Below are 15,103 nucleotides of genomic sequence, written 5' to 3' on the forward strand. Positions count from 1 at the left end.
CATTTATTAGTACTACAAGTGGTAAGTAATTAATTTATATTACTAACTTATGAACTTTTACTATATATAATAAGTAGATAACTATTATAAAAATTTTATTTTATTTTTAACACAAATTTGGAAGCAGGCAGATTGCTTTGATACAACTAATTAAACTTTTGACATTTATTAGCCCTTTGTGTCAACAAATTATATAGTCTAGTAAAGAATTACAGTAAAGCTTTTGAAATACTGAGCATGAAGTAGAAATAAAAAATTTGTCTGCTAATAGCATGTACAAATACCACTTACACCATTCTAAACACATGTACTACAAAGATAAATAATGATATTAGAAGTCTTGATAACACATGGAAAGTATCGCCACCATCACCACCACGAGTAACAATTATGATAGGAGTGATAAAAACAACACAATCAAAAGTTATCAAATGGTTGTCCTGAACTTGGAATGGTCCTAAGCACATTACATGTATAATCTTATTTAATACTTGAGAAATTTTTTAACCCATTTAAAAATATTTAAAATACAGAGATAGAAACATATTTAGAAAGTAGAAATTTCATCTTTTATCAGAATAATACAGTGAAAGCTTAAGATTAATTAGACTGGTCAAATCTTTTTTAGTATTTTCTGTCATCATGTCTTTATTTGTTCTTCGTGTGCAAGAACTTGGTTTATAGTGCTTATTACAAAATACATGTTTTTTTGTTTGTTTTTCAAATTTAAATTTTTTCAATAAATATGGGAAAGAGAAGGGGATAAAAGGTATTACGGTAGTGATTTGTGCATATTATTTTTTGTTAAAGCTCAGTGGGGTTTTTTCCCAGTGTTTTTTATTTCATTTTTTAATTTTTGTCTTTTTTTATATTACAATTTTATCCTATGACAGTGTTAAGTCTTATCCCTCCTCTTTTCCCTCCTCGTCCTCTTCCTCTTCTGCCTCCTCCTCTCCCCCCTCCTCCTCCCCCTCCTCCCCTCCTCCTCCTCCCCCCCCTCCTCCTCCTCCTCCTCCTCCTCCCTCCTCCTCCTCCTCCCCTCCCCTCCTCTCCCTCCTCCTCCTCTTCCCCCTCCTCTCCCTCCTCCTCCTCCTCCTCTTCTTTCTCTTCTTCCTCCTCCACCTGCTTCTCTTTCTTTCCCTTCTCTTTTGCTGGCCCAGTTTCCACAGGGGTAGAAACCATCTCTTCTTCCACTAATATATTTGGAAAATAAGACTGTATTATCAAGACAATTGTGGCACTCAGTGAAAAACACATCATTCTTAGAAATAAAATCAATAAGCACAGTGGATTACACACAATTGGCCGGGGTACTTCCCATCTTGGATACCAATATCGGTAATCTGTAAATAAAGAAGTAATTGAAAGCTGGATTTCACATGAAGTAGTTGAATCGTTCAAGAAATAAAGGACAACAATACATACATATGGCTTGGTCACGATCTGCATTGCCTAGAAAGAAAAAGAAAGTTCATAAAGAATTACATAAAATTTCTTATTTTTCTAGAATATAAGATATTTTCCCCAACAATAATAATGTTATTCTTCTAGTTTTCAGGTACCATACCCTCATCTTTGATGTCCCCCCTTCAACCAGTAGCCAATTGTAAGGTATAACATATTTCTTTCAGTAGATTCTCCTGGTCTGCTAGAGAAAGCATGGAAGTATAGGAAGAAGAGGTATGGATTCCAGTACTTATTCTGTTTCTTAATCATCCTGTCAGCTTATATAAAGCACTTCACTTCTTCTTTCCAAAGACTGTTCCAGCTTCAACATTCTAGAATTCCATAACATCCTTTTTAAAAAATGAAGTACAGTTAATTTAATATTCTGTTATCTTATTTTTAATCTTTCTTGTCCCCACACCCCCCAATATCATTCAAAATTAGTCCTCTGAATCTATTCATTTTCCTCATTTAATTCTTATTTTCAGAAGCTTTTGGTTGCTCTTCATCTCACAGATGGCAAGGTTAACTGCAGAGCCTGGTACTCCTTGTTTTTGCTATCTAGCCCAGTGCTATCACAATGTGTTTCAGGAAATAAATTTCCTTTCCTTTGCTCATTTGGGCAGAGAAGTTCAAACAATCACTCCCAGATTCCACTAGGAAGGAGACTGGAAGGACAAATGCAGTTTTACCCATAGATACCTTATGGCAGAAAGTGAAGAGGAACTAAAAAGCCTCTTCATGAAAGTGAAAGTGGAGTGGAAAAGTTGGCTTAAAGCTCAACATTCAGAAAACGAAGATCATGGCATCCGGTCCCATCACTTCATGGGAAATAGATGGGGAAACAGTGGAAACAGTGTCAGACTTTATTTTTGGGGGCTCCAAAATCACTGCAGATGGAGACTGCAGCCATGAAATTAAAAGACGCTTACTCCTTGGAAGGAAAGTTATGACCAACCTAGATAGCATATTCAAAAGCAGAGACATTACTTTGCCAACTAAGGTCTGTCTAGTCAAGGCTATGGTTTTTCCTGTGGTCATGTATGGATGTGAGAGTTGGACTGTGAAGAAGGCTGAGTGCCGAAGAATTGATGCTTTTGAACTGTGGTGTTGGAGAAGACTGTTGAGAGTCCCTTGGACTGCAAGGAGATCCAACCAGTCCATTCTGAAGGAGATCAGCCCTGGGATTTCTTTGGAAGGAATGATGCTAAAGCTGAAACTCCAGTACTTTGGCCACCTCATGCAAGAGTTGACTCATTGGAAAAGACTCTGATGCTGGGAGGGATTGGGGGCAGGAGGAGAAGGGGATGACAGAGGATGAGATGGCTGGATGGCATCACTGACTCGATGGACGTGGGTCTGAGTGAACTCAGGGAGGCCTGGCGTGCTGCGATTCATGGGGTCGCAAAGAGTCGGACATGACTGAGCGACTGAACTGAACTGAACCTTAATGTCAACCAGGGCTTTGTCTTGCAATGATGCAAATCTTAGAGGAAAATTTAGAAATCACTCCTCAGGCACCTTGGAGATGAACTGAAGTTATCTGTTGGATTTCTGAAGCTATGTTAGCCTTCTGTGTTTGGTATTATTTATTACTTCATATTTTATGAACTAATTTCTATTTTAGAAAATCTTTTACTGGGACTTCCCTCGCAGTCCAGTGGTTAAGACTCCACACTTTACTGAAGGTTCAGTCCCTGGTAGGGCAGCATGTAAGATCTCACATGCTACACAGTGTGGCCAAAATACAAAAAAACCCTTTTTACAGTACAGTCTGTATGTATTTTCTCTACTTCCTTTTGTGTGAAAGTGAAAGTCAAAGCCGCTCAGTCGTGTTCAACTCTTTGTGACCCCATATAGTCCATGGAATTCTCCAGGCCAGAATACTGGAGTGGGTAGCCTTTCCCTTTCCCAGGGCATCTTTCCAACCCAAGGATCGAACCCATGTCTCCTGCATTGCAGACAGATTCTTTACCAGCTGAGCCACAAAGGATGCCCAATAATACTGGAGTGGGTAGCCTATCCCTTCTCCATGGGATCTTCCCGACCCAGGAATTGAACCGGGTTTCCTGCATTGCAGGTGGATTCTTTACTAACTGAGCTATGAGGGAAGCCCTTTGGTGTATGTGTATTTATTGCTTATTTTGAGCAATGATGCAATTAGTACATTTCTTTGTATCTTTAGTTCTCATCACTAATTTTCGTTGATTACATTCTTCTTTTACTTTTGTACTTGATTTAAATACATTAAATTTACTAACATTGCTATTGTTTGATTTATCATCTGTAAATAATATGTTTTGACCCCTGGCTATAAAAGATGATGAAATTAAGCACATTTTTTCTACCTCTCTCTTCTCTTGCCAAGTTTTATGAATTAAATTATTTGTATATCACCAGATTTTATTACCCATACAGTTTGTTTTATCATTATAACCTTCAGGTTTGTTTTAATCTTTGTCTATCAATTAAGATTCAGTGCTTGAGGATAGTTCTTTCAGCGCAGTGTTTTGCTTTACCATTTATCTTTTTTGGTGAAAGTCATTCTCTAGTAGTTTATTGAAGTGCTTATGAGAACTATATGCCACAAGTTACTGCATATTCCCACAGTATGTCTATTTGCTTATATATGAAAGTTTGGGCTCTATACAAATTCCTGGCTGACACTTGTACTAAGGACAATGTAGGCATCACTCCACTGACCCTTAGGTTTTACTGCTATTGTAGAAAAGTTTGAGGCTGGTCTGGATGTTTCTCCTCTCTGCAGGATTGTCAGTTGCCAGTATGGCATTACTATCACATAAGTATATCAGTCGTGTCTGACTCTTTGCAATCCATGGACTGCAGCCCACCAGGCTTCTCTGTCCATGGCATTTTCCCAGCAGGAATACTGGAGTGGGTTGCCATTTCCTCCTCCAGGGCATCTTCCTGACCGCATCTCCTGCACTGCTGGCAGATTCTTTGCTGCTAAGCCACTGGGAAAGCTCCAAAGCTTTAGGTTTGAGTTTGCCAAAGACAAGACTGCTAGTGAAATTTGGACTATTTGAAAGAAGGAGAGACCATTATTCTTCAGAAGTGGCTGCTGGCCAGAGACCTGAATGGATTTGAGATTCAGTTACCTCTTCGGTAGAATGGGAAAGTTTTGCTTTGCTGCTGAACACTGAGACAGTTTGTGGGAACTTTCTCAAAGATTCTTGAGAATTGCAGCAATTTTCTGGTGAGCTTTTGAGAATCACCTATTTTGGTGTCCCAGGCTAAGAGGTCTTCAGAGTCTGCTTCCCTGACATTTTAGCTATTTTCCTCTGCTTTTTCGTGGCACCTTCTCTTATTTTCACTACCTGAGAGTTTACAGCGTATTTCTCATTCTGAACACTGTATTGTCAGAATACTTAGAGTGGCTATTTTTTCTCTTTTCTTCAAAAAAGAGTTTGACTGTTAAACTCTTTAATAAATGATTTTACATTTTTTCTTAGATGCTTAAAGGATTCTTTTTTTCTTCTTACTTACTAGGCAATGTCCAGATGGTGACTACCTTCTGTCACTTTTTCTGGCACGTAGTATATACCTTTTTTCTTTACAAGGGTTTTATTTTATTTTATTTAAAATTGAAGTATAAGTGACATAAATCATTTGTTACAACACACAACATAATGATTTGACATTTGTATATTTTGTGACATGATCACCACAATAAGTCCAGTTTACATTCATTAGTATACATAGTTACACAATTTTTTCCTTAAGAACTTTTAATATATACTTTCTGAACAACTTTCAAATATGTAATACAGTATTATAAACTATAGTCACCATGATGTTCATTATTACATCCTTATGACTTATTTATAAATGGAGATGGAATTTCGTACTTTTGACCCCCTTCATCCATTTCATTCACTTACCTCTGGCAACCATTAATCTATTCATAGCTGCAAGTTTTTTTGTTTGTTTGTTTTTAATTCCACATACAAGTGAGCTCATATGGTATTTGTCTTTCTCGGACTTAAATCACTTTATGTAATGCTCTCAAAGTCCATTCAGATTGTCACAAGTGGCAAGATTTCCTTCTTTTTCATGGATAAATAATACTGCATTGTGCATATATATCACATTTTCTTTATCCATTTATCCACTAATGGACACTAAGGTTGTTTCCATATCTTGACTAGTATAAATAATGCTGCAATAAACATGGCAGTGTATGTATCTTTTCAAATTAGTGTTTTCATTTTCTTTGGATAAATACCTACAAGTGGAATTGCTGGATCATATGAGAGTCCCTTGGACTGCAAGGAGATCCAACCGGTCCATTCTAAAGGAGATCAGTCCTGGGTGTTCTTTGGAAGGAATGATGCTAAAGCTGAAACTCCAGTACTTTGGCCACCTCATGTGAAGAGTTGACTCATTGGAAAAGACTCTGATGCTGGGAGGGATTGGGGGTAGGAGGAGAAGGGGACGACAGAGGATGAGATGGCTGGATGGCATCACCGACTCAATAGAGGGAGTTGGTGATGGACAGGGAGGCCTGGCGTGCTGCAGTTCATGGGGTTGCAAAGAGTTGGACACGACTGAGAGACTGAACTGAACTGAACTGATGGTAGTTGTAGGGCTTCCCGGGTGGTGCAGTGGTAAAGAATCTGCCTGCCAATACAGGACATACATGAGATGCGGGTTCAATCCCTGGGTTGGGAAAAGCCTCTGGAGTAGGAAATGGTAACCTACTCTACTATTCTGGCCTAGAAAATTCCACAGGCAGGGGAGAGTGACAGGCTATAGTCCACGGGGCCACAAAGAGTCAGACATGACTGAGTGTGCATGTGTACACACACACACACACACACATTAGTTGTATTTTTAATTTTGGAGGAACTTCCATATTATTTTCCATAGTGGCTATCTCAATTTACATTCTATAGTATGCACATTCAAGAATTTCTATTTCTGAAGTTTTTAGTTATTTCTTTAAATATGTATATATCTATCTATTCTCAGTTTTTAAATAAATCTGGATTTTGATTTATTTAGATATCTATGTATCTATCTATCCCCAGTTTTTAAACAAATCTGGATTTTGATTTATTTGGTGCTTCATTGTGGCTGGATTAGGTTATGCATCTTTGGTAGGAATACCACACAGGTGATGGATGACATGCTCTCCTCATTGAATTCTCTTAGGTGGTGGAGGGTTTTGTTTTTGATACTTCCTGTTGCTGCTGATATTCACTTTGACCATTGTGTTAGGTTGTGTCTGCCAGGCTCCTCCATCGTGAAGTTAGTCTTTACCCCTAATGAAGTACTTCTATGAGGAGTTACTTCTGAACTATGCAAATAAACTGTTTCTCATACAACTTTTAGTCACTTATTAATTTATATCAGTATGAATTATAGTATCCTGTTTTATCCAGTGAGTTATAATTGACTACTATTATCCTTATTTTGGTGCTCAAATTGTCCCAGTTTGACCAGTAAAAGCCCTTTAAGATGGCTTCTGTGTCCTTTATGTTACATGTCTCCACCATTCTTTGAGCACTTCCTTGCTTTCAGGTAGAAAAAGATGTTTGGGGTTTATTTAATGTTTCTCCTGCCCCAGCCCTGGAATTTGACCTTTCTCCAGAGAGTCCTGGCTCCCTTTAGTGTGGACTGGAATTTAGAAACCAAGGTCTGAGTACTATTGTGCTCATTGCATCACTCAGTCATGTCCGACTCTTTGCAACCCCACAGACTGTAGCCCACCAGGCTCTTCTGTCCATGGAATTCTTCAGGCAAGAATACTGAAGTGGGTTGCCATGCCCTTCTCCAGGGGATCTTCCTCACCCAGGGATCAAACTTGCATCTCTTACATCTCCTGCATTGGCAGGCAAGTTCCTTACCACTAGCGCCACCTTGGAAGCCCCCGTTGCTTTAGGGCTGAGAGGACACTGTTCCAAGGCTGTCTCAGAGCTAGGGAATAAATGTATGTTGATACATACATATATAAATATTTATGTCTATGTTTATTTATATTTATTGAAACTCTTAAGTTCCAGTAACTCTAAATCATCCAAATCATCACCAAAAGATTTGGGCTTGTTTTCCTCCTTTACATATTCATATGCCATCCTCTGACAGTGAGAAATCTGCTCCATTATCCTTAATCTATTTGCTTATTTGATCTATCCTCCAATTGCTTCTGGGCTTCCCTGGTAGCTCAGATGGTAAAGAATCTGATTGCAATGTGGGAGATCTGGGTTTGACTCGGGGTTGGGAAGATCCCCTGGAGAAGGGAAGGGCTAGCCACTCCAGTATTCTGGCCTGGAGAATTCCATGGACAGAGGATTCTGGCAGGCTACAGTCCATATGGGGTCGCAAAGAGTTAGACACTGACTGAGAGACTTTCACTTTCTTTTTTTTTCACTTTCACTTTCCAAAATGCTTCTAATCTCCCATCACTGCTTCTACTCCCTCTTCTTGCTTGGACTCTGATACTCCACATTGGGGTGGTAGAGTTGCCAGATTCAGCAAATAAAAATATAGGATGCCTAGTTATATTCAAATTTCAGAAAACAACAGACATATTTTAGTATAAGAATAGCCTATGTAATATTTGGGATATATTTATACTAAAAATACTTTTATTTTTCTGAAATTCAAATTTAACTGGATGCCTAGCATTTCAAAATTTTTAATTGAAGTGCAGTTGATTTTAAATGTTGTGCCAATCTCTGTGGTACAGCAAAGTGTCTCAGTTAAACACATATATAAATTATTTTCCATTATGGTTTATCACAGGATATTCAATACAGTTTCCTGTGCTATACATTGGGACCTTGTTGTTTATCTATTTTAAATGTATAGCTTCCATCTACCAACCTCAAACACTCAGTCCATCTCTCTCCCTCCTCCTCTGGATGCCCAGCATTTAATCTGGCAATGGGCAGGCTGATCCTCTACTTGGATCCTTCTCCCACCCTGCTCAGACTCTGAAAGTTAGCTTTGGGCTTCTCCAACATATGGATTCCTTTCTTACACCACTAGGACTCTGACCCCTCCCATGCCAAGCCACCTCCCCCAACATTAAAAGCTTCCTCACCTAGTTTGGACTCTGATACCTAGTGTGAGGAGATTGCCCTCAAATGCAGAGGCCCCCTTAGCTGCTTCCTTTTTAACACCCTCTCTTCAGGTCAGCCCTAGATGTGAATCTTCTCCCCATTCTGCCTGGGCTCCCACACAGGTCCAGCCCAGACCTCCAGGGATGCCTTCCTCACCTGGTCAGACTCTGACACACTGCCAGGCATCTCCCTCCCACCCCGGGTGGATCTGTCCCCACCATGCCTGGACTGTGACACCGCAGAGTGAGCCACTCTGCATGGACATGCCATTACTCTGATGAGGGGCTCCAAGCCTGATCTCCAGCAGGCACACTCACCTCAGCCCTTGAGGGCTCTAGCTCTCCACACATGGCCGTACCCCATGTGTTCTCACCCCACTTAGGCTCTCTCTTCATGCCCACTGTATCATGTATGAATTCCTTGTCTTCTTGCTACCCCATGTGTCCTCACCCCGCTTCGGCTCTCTCCTCATGCCCGCTGCATCATGTATGGATTCCCTGCCTTCTTGCTTAGGTGCTAACATGTCTCCGTCTGTGTGGATGCCTACCCCTTTCTGACCTATGCAACGGTTTTAGGTCTGGATATTCCCAGGAAGAGAAAGAAAAAGGGAAGAGGAAAGGCAAGGTTTTGCATCTTGATTCAGATGAAGCAAGGGAAGAAATGTTACAGTGGGTAACTCCAGCACTAGTTTCTTTAACACAAAAGATAATATGCCCCTGTCTGAATTTACTCCCTACTACATTCCTGTAAGCATCTTGGGTTATATGCTCTTATATTTAGAAAAATGAAAAGAAAAATGTATTAATAAAACATTTTCTAGTTTTATCTTCTGAATATTTTGGGGGAAAAAACAAAAGTAAAAGGCTATTATATTAACCATTTGCTATTTTACTTCTTTTCTCTTTTTAATAAATGTTTTAGAATATCCTATTCTTTAGAGCAGTCATTCTCAAACAGGCTGATATTTCAGGAATTAGATGCAAAGCTTGTCTTCAGAGTAAAACTGTTAGTTCTCATTCCTTCTTTCAGATATTCTAGTATGTCCTTAGGGGCAGGAATAAGAGTTAGAGAGGGCAGAAAAGGCTGTGCAGTTTAAAAAAGTCTAAAGATGATACAGTTTGATACCACCTTTGATAATATAACAAAACCTTTCTGATCTAAGGAACAATATTAACATGACAATGAAAGACAAGTGTTCACCACTTCATTTTCTTGTCATTCAATGCATTATGGAATTTTTTCATGTTTCAGTTATTTTCTTTAGCTTACTGCATAGAAAATCTGTGCATCTGTCATAGCCGTCACATTGAGAACACATTAATCCTCGTTGATAAGGCCTTCTTGACAGACCTCTTCTACAAGAAAGCAGAAACATCTTATTAGAAAAAGTCTCAAGTTTCATGTTATCTAAATAATATGGTTACTGGACTTTTAGTTAATTTATAAAGGTGATTTCATTTAAAAAAGGGACTCAAGAAAGTACTTAAATTGGATATATAATCTTCCCCCTTTTTCTCCCTAGAAATAGTCTCTTCTGAAACTAATTCCCATGACTCTTAAACAAAGTGTTGTAATTTAAATTTGAGGGAGTTTTAAAGCTTCTTCCATTTTAGTTTGTAGCAAAATTTTCCTTTAAAAAGTGGATGTTATAGAATGCTTCATAACTAATTGCTTTCTGGTTGGCATAAATATACACAAAGCTATGTATGAATGATATATTAATTTTTTGGAGCATTTGAAAAATCCTGAAATGCCTATTATCCCAAAGATCCAGCTACATGGATTATTTTGAGGTAATCATGAAAAATATATAAGTGTATAAACAAGCAATAAAGGAAAATGGGATTTTAGAAAGTTGGTTTAATCCATTGTACAGAGCACAGGGGAGAAGTTAAAAAATATTACATCAATTGCCCAGAGCTAGGTTAGGAAACTGCTAAGTCGCTTTAGTCGTGTCCGACTCTGCAACCCTATGGACCATAGCCTGCCAGGTTCCTCTGACCATGAGATTCTCCAGGCAAAAATATTGGAGTGGGTTGCCATTTCCTCTTCAAGGGGATCTTCTGGACCCAGGGATTGAACCCAGGTCTTCTGCATTGCAGGCAGATTCTTTGCCATCTGAGCCACCAGGGAAGCCCAAGTTAGGATGGCAGCCTGAAACAGGTATGAATTGGGAAGCATAGTTTAAAATATTTAAAATAAAAAGTAGAAGATAAATGGGGAAAATACGTTTTTGAGTGAGGAGAGGGTCATTATTTGTGGCTATTTAAACAAGGCTATTTACTCAGTGTATAGTTGCAAGTCATAAAAACAAACATTAGGCATTTAAGTCCTTGGCCATCTGGGCCATTTAGAAGAAGGACAAACCTTGGAAATAGACATTCAAAAACTATCTGATATCTTTGGATGGCAAACTTTCAAGTCCATCAAGGATATACAGAGATCTGTTGTTATTTGCAGATCATGTAGTGCTCTAGGGCTTCTCTGATAGCTCAAACAGTAAAGAATCTCCCTGCAGTGCAGGCGACCTGGTTTCAATCCCTGGTTCAGGAAGATCCCTTGGAGAACAGCATGGCAACCCACTCCAGTATTTTTGCCTGGAGAATTCAGACAGAGGAGCCTGGCAGGCTCCAGTCCATGCAGTTGCAAAAGATTGTTCTACAATCAAACCATTTCAAGGAGGAAATGGATTTTGTCTGGATCCCAGCCAGAATACTAGCCTTCAAGAAATCCAAGAATTGATCTAATCACCTTTATCTAATATCCTCCACTACTTTTATTGTGTTAATCCTTTTGCACTGAAACAGATGCCTCCAACACAAAAGAGCTTATCCTGTTGTAAAACCAGGGATGGGGGAAGCTTTTTTCCTGTCCCAGTGCAGAGCTACTCGCTATAAAGATGGCCTTTAAACACCTGGAGCATAGGCCAATGACCCTGTGACCATAATGTCTGATAACTCTGGCCTGGAATAACTCTGAAAAGGCAAATAAATATGTAAATAAACATATTATTTAATCAAAATAAATAAATTCACACTGTGCTAGAATACAGTGGGCCTTCTTTTTCGAAGATAAGATTATAAAGATATTTATATTAGGTAGTCAGAAATGCCAAGCTTTCATGTTAATCTTCCCCTTGTTCTGAGTTTCTAAAAAGTTTAACCTAAAGCAGTCTGAGTCTGAATCTACAGACTATCCCAATAAACTAGAGAAAAACACAATGCAATAAGTAGCAAAGATTATCTTTTAGAGATTCTATCTGGCACTCCTTCTGTACAAGTCCACAACTGCAATTGGAATTACTAGACTGGATTAGAAGAAAACAACAGATAAGTATAATTAGCAAAGTACATTGAAATTTCATAGGTTTCCTGGCAATGCCTGAAGAAATAGATGATAGTAGAGTCTTTAGACACCTGCCTTTGCTGAGAAGCAGCCCAGTGGTTCTCTGAGACAAAGTTATGACTCTGAACACTGACCTCTGGAGCTTTTGTTAGACTCACATCTGGTCATATCTTTAGTTTATTGCTACCGACAGGATATATGTCCATTCTTGCCTGGAAAATCCCATAGATGAAGGAACCTGGTAGACTACAGTCCATGGGGTTGCAAAGAGTTGGACACGACTGAGTGACTTCACTTTTACCTTCCACCCATGTTGCCTGGGTGGTCCAATGGGTAAACTACTCCCATGCCCAACTTGAAGTCCATTAGAAGACCATTATTCAAATTTTATAAGAGATCTATACTGTTCCAGTGTGATGTAAACTTTCAATGCCTGCCACTTTGCCCATAAAGGAGGGACTCCAGCTCCATGGACTGACAATCAAGCAATTACAGCTTATAGGTAGATTCTTCTCTTCAAAGCTCTCCATATGCAGACTCATATAGTCTGTATATTGTCCATGGAACAATGGCCAGAGTGCATCAAATGGATGTTGATTTTTCTATATTATACAACCAGAATAGCTAGGCCACCTATAATAACTCCTTTCACTTTTACTCCATCCTTATAACATTGAGACTTTATTTTTCTGGGCTCCAAAATCACTACAGATGGTGACTGCAGCCATGAAATTAAAAGACGCTTACTCCTTGGAAGGAAAGTTATGACCAACCTAGATAGCATATTGAAAAGCAGAGACATTACTTTGCCAACAAAGGTTCGTCTAGTCAAGGCTATGGTTTTTCCTGTGGTCATGTATGGATGTGAGTTGGACTGTGAAGAAGGCTGAGTGCCGAAGAATTGATGTTTTTGAACTGTGGTGTTGGAGAAGACTCTTGAGAGTCCCTTGGACTGCAAGGAGATCCAACCAGTCCATTCTGAAGGAGATCAGCCCTGGGATTTCTTTGGAAGGAATGATGCTAAAGCTGAAACTCCAGTACTTTGGCCACCTCATGCAAAGAGTTGACTCATTGGAAAAGACCCCGATGCTGGGAGGGACTGGGGGCAGGAGGAGAAGGGGATGACAGAGGATGGGATGGCTGGATGGCATCACTGACTCGATGAACTTGAGTCTCAGTGAACTCTGGGAGTTGATGATGGACAGGGAGGCCTGGCGTGCTGCGATGCATGGGGTCGCAAAGAGTCGGACACGACTGAGTGACTGATCTGATCTGATCTATAACATTGAGAAATGTCATAGATCTGGCTTCTGATTCATATCCAGACATCTACATATTTCCAAGTAGACTTAAAGAGCCTATCCCAATAAGCTAGAGAAAACTACAATGCAATAAGCAGCAAAGAAGATTATCTTTTAGAGGTTCTATCTGGCACTCCTTCTGCTTCACCTATTTGTCTTTGCCAAAAACTTCATGACTACTTCTTGGACGTATTCAAGGTCAAGGTCAAGGACTCTGTTGTTTCCTGCCTCAGATTATCCCTGTATGTGCAAAGCTATCTCAATTTATATCTCTTCCTGTGAAAATCAGTTGGTCTCTTCCCTTCACTTTCACATCTTGCACTTAAAGGACTAGGAACCACAAACACCATCAACGCTTCTTTGAGGCTGATATTATGTAGCTGTACCAATCCTCTCATCTTCCCCAGGATACCATCTTCCTCTGATCAGGCCTCCTTACTCACATTGGTATCTGACTCACAGTTTGCTTTTCAGTCAAAATTTTGCCATCATCTACAAATTTGGGACCTAGATGATTACAGTATCCAATAACTTGGTCTCTGTGTTACTGGATATCTTTACCATCATAATGTTCCAAAACTGTCACTTTTGTAGCCACATTCTAGATCTTGTAATCTCCTAAAATGTCTCTACTTCTGAACTCACAAAAGTTACATATTCCACTCATTGACTGCAACATCCTATCCTTCCAGGTTGTTAAGTCATTTACTCCTGTAACATTTGTCCATTAATTTCACTGGTTCCACAAGTCTACTTTCTTTCCTATTTTTCTCCCTATCCATCATGTTCTCTCTTCTCGATCCAGTTTAGATTCATCAGTTTGCATACTCTTTAGCTAAAAACCTGAAACTCTCTTGCACTATTTTCCTTTACAGCCACCTGACAAAACCCCAGAGTTGGGGAAAGTGAAGGAATCTTACTGTCTGCATGTTCCATACCTGCTTCAGGGCTGCTGGGTGCTGCTGGAGGAAAATCATTAAATTAGGTAGAGAATATTTCTATCATTCTCTATTCAGCTTCCTCTCTCATTATCCATAATAACTATTTCAAACCTTCCCAGTCCTCAAAATTCTCATTTCACTGTCTTCCCCTTTATTCTTAGGACATGATGTATTCTATTTCACAAAGAGACATAACAGCCCTTAGACTGGAACTTGAGAAGTTTTCTGTCACTAAATTTGAGAAATATACCTTTTCCTTCTTTCTTTCCTTTCTGGTACAACTGAAGAATTGCTCCTCATTCTTTCTAAGGCTAATCTCTTTTAAACTTCTGCTTTCTCAGGGACTTGTATCTTTACATATACACTGCTTTTACTCTTCATAAAGAATTACTTTTATTCTGTATTAGAGCCTTCATGTCAATATTTAAGTATGTTCACATCTTCTGCATTTTAAAAATGAGACAAAATAAAAATAACAAACAGTTCTAAGTTCATTCCATCCTAGTACCAATTTCCTCTGCTCCACAGAAACAGCTTCTCCTATGTTTACCAATGAATTCTTCAGATCTGATATTTTTAAGTCCTGACTTTGCCTGACCTCTTAGAATTTGAAATTATGGATAAATTCATCCCTTTAAAAATATTCTTTCCCCACATCTTAACTGATCCCATACTCTTTGGCCTTTTCTCCTACCTGTCTGGCTACACTTCTTTGGTCACCTCTCCCATTCATGCTTCACTATCCACCCTTAAATGTTGGCATGACATTCCCCAGGGCCTCCTCTCTTCTCAGTCTATGCTTTCTTGCTAAGCAGTCTCATCTATTCCCATGGTTTAAATTACCCTATGTATTCTAGCACTCCAAATATTTGTTCTATGCCATTCCTCACTCATGAGTTTCTGACCTAAATAACCACCTGCTTACTAAACATCTCAAGATGAGTATTTCACAGCCAACCCAAAGTCATTATGTATAAAATGG

The 15,103-nt window shown here is 39.2% G+C and overlaps 1 protein-coding gene across 1 annotated transcript in view; it reads right to left on the reverse strand.

Annotated features, from left to right (window-relative positions):
* Positions 1 to 895: 895 nt before the first annotated feature.
* The window catches only part of GLIPR1L2 (GLIPR1 like 2), a 45,984-nt gene continuing 31,776 nt past the window's right edge, over positions 896 to 15,103 (reverse strand). The window contains 4 exon segments of the mRNA XM_070370122.1: positions 896 to 1,030; positions 1,033 to 1,343; positions 1,426 to 1,452; positions 9,804 to 9,889. Coding sequence (XP_070226223.1) covers positions 896 to 1,030; positions 1,033 to 1,343; positions 1,426 to 1,452; positions 9,804 to 9,889 — 559 coding nt within the window.

The sequence above is a fragment of the Bos mutus genome, chromosome 5, assembly GCF_027580195.1.
Source record: "Bos mutus isolate GX-2022 chromosome 5, NWIPB_WYAK_1.1, whole genome shotgun sequence".
NCBI lineage: Eukaryota > Metazoa > Chordata > Mammalia > Artiodactyla > Bovidae > Bos > Bos mutus.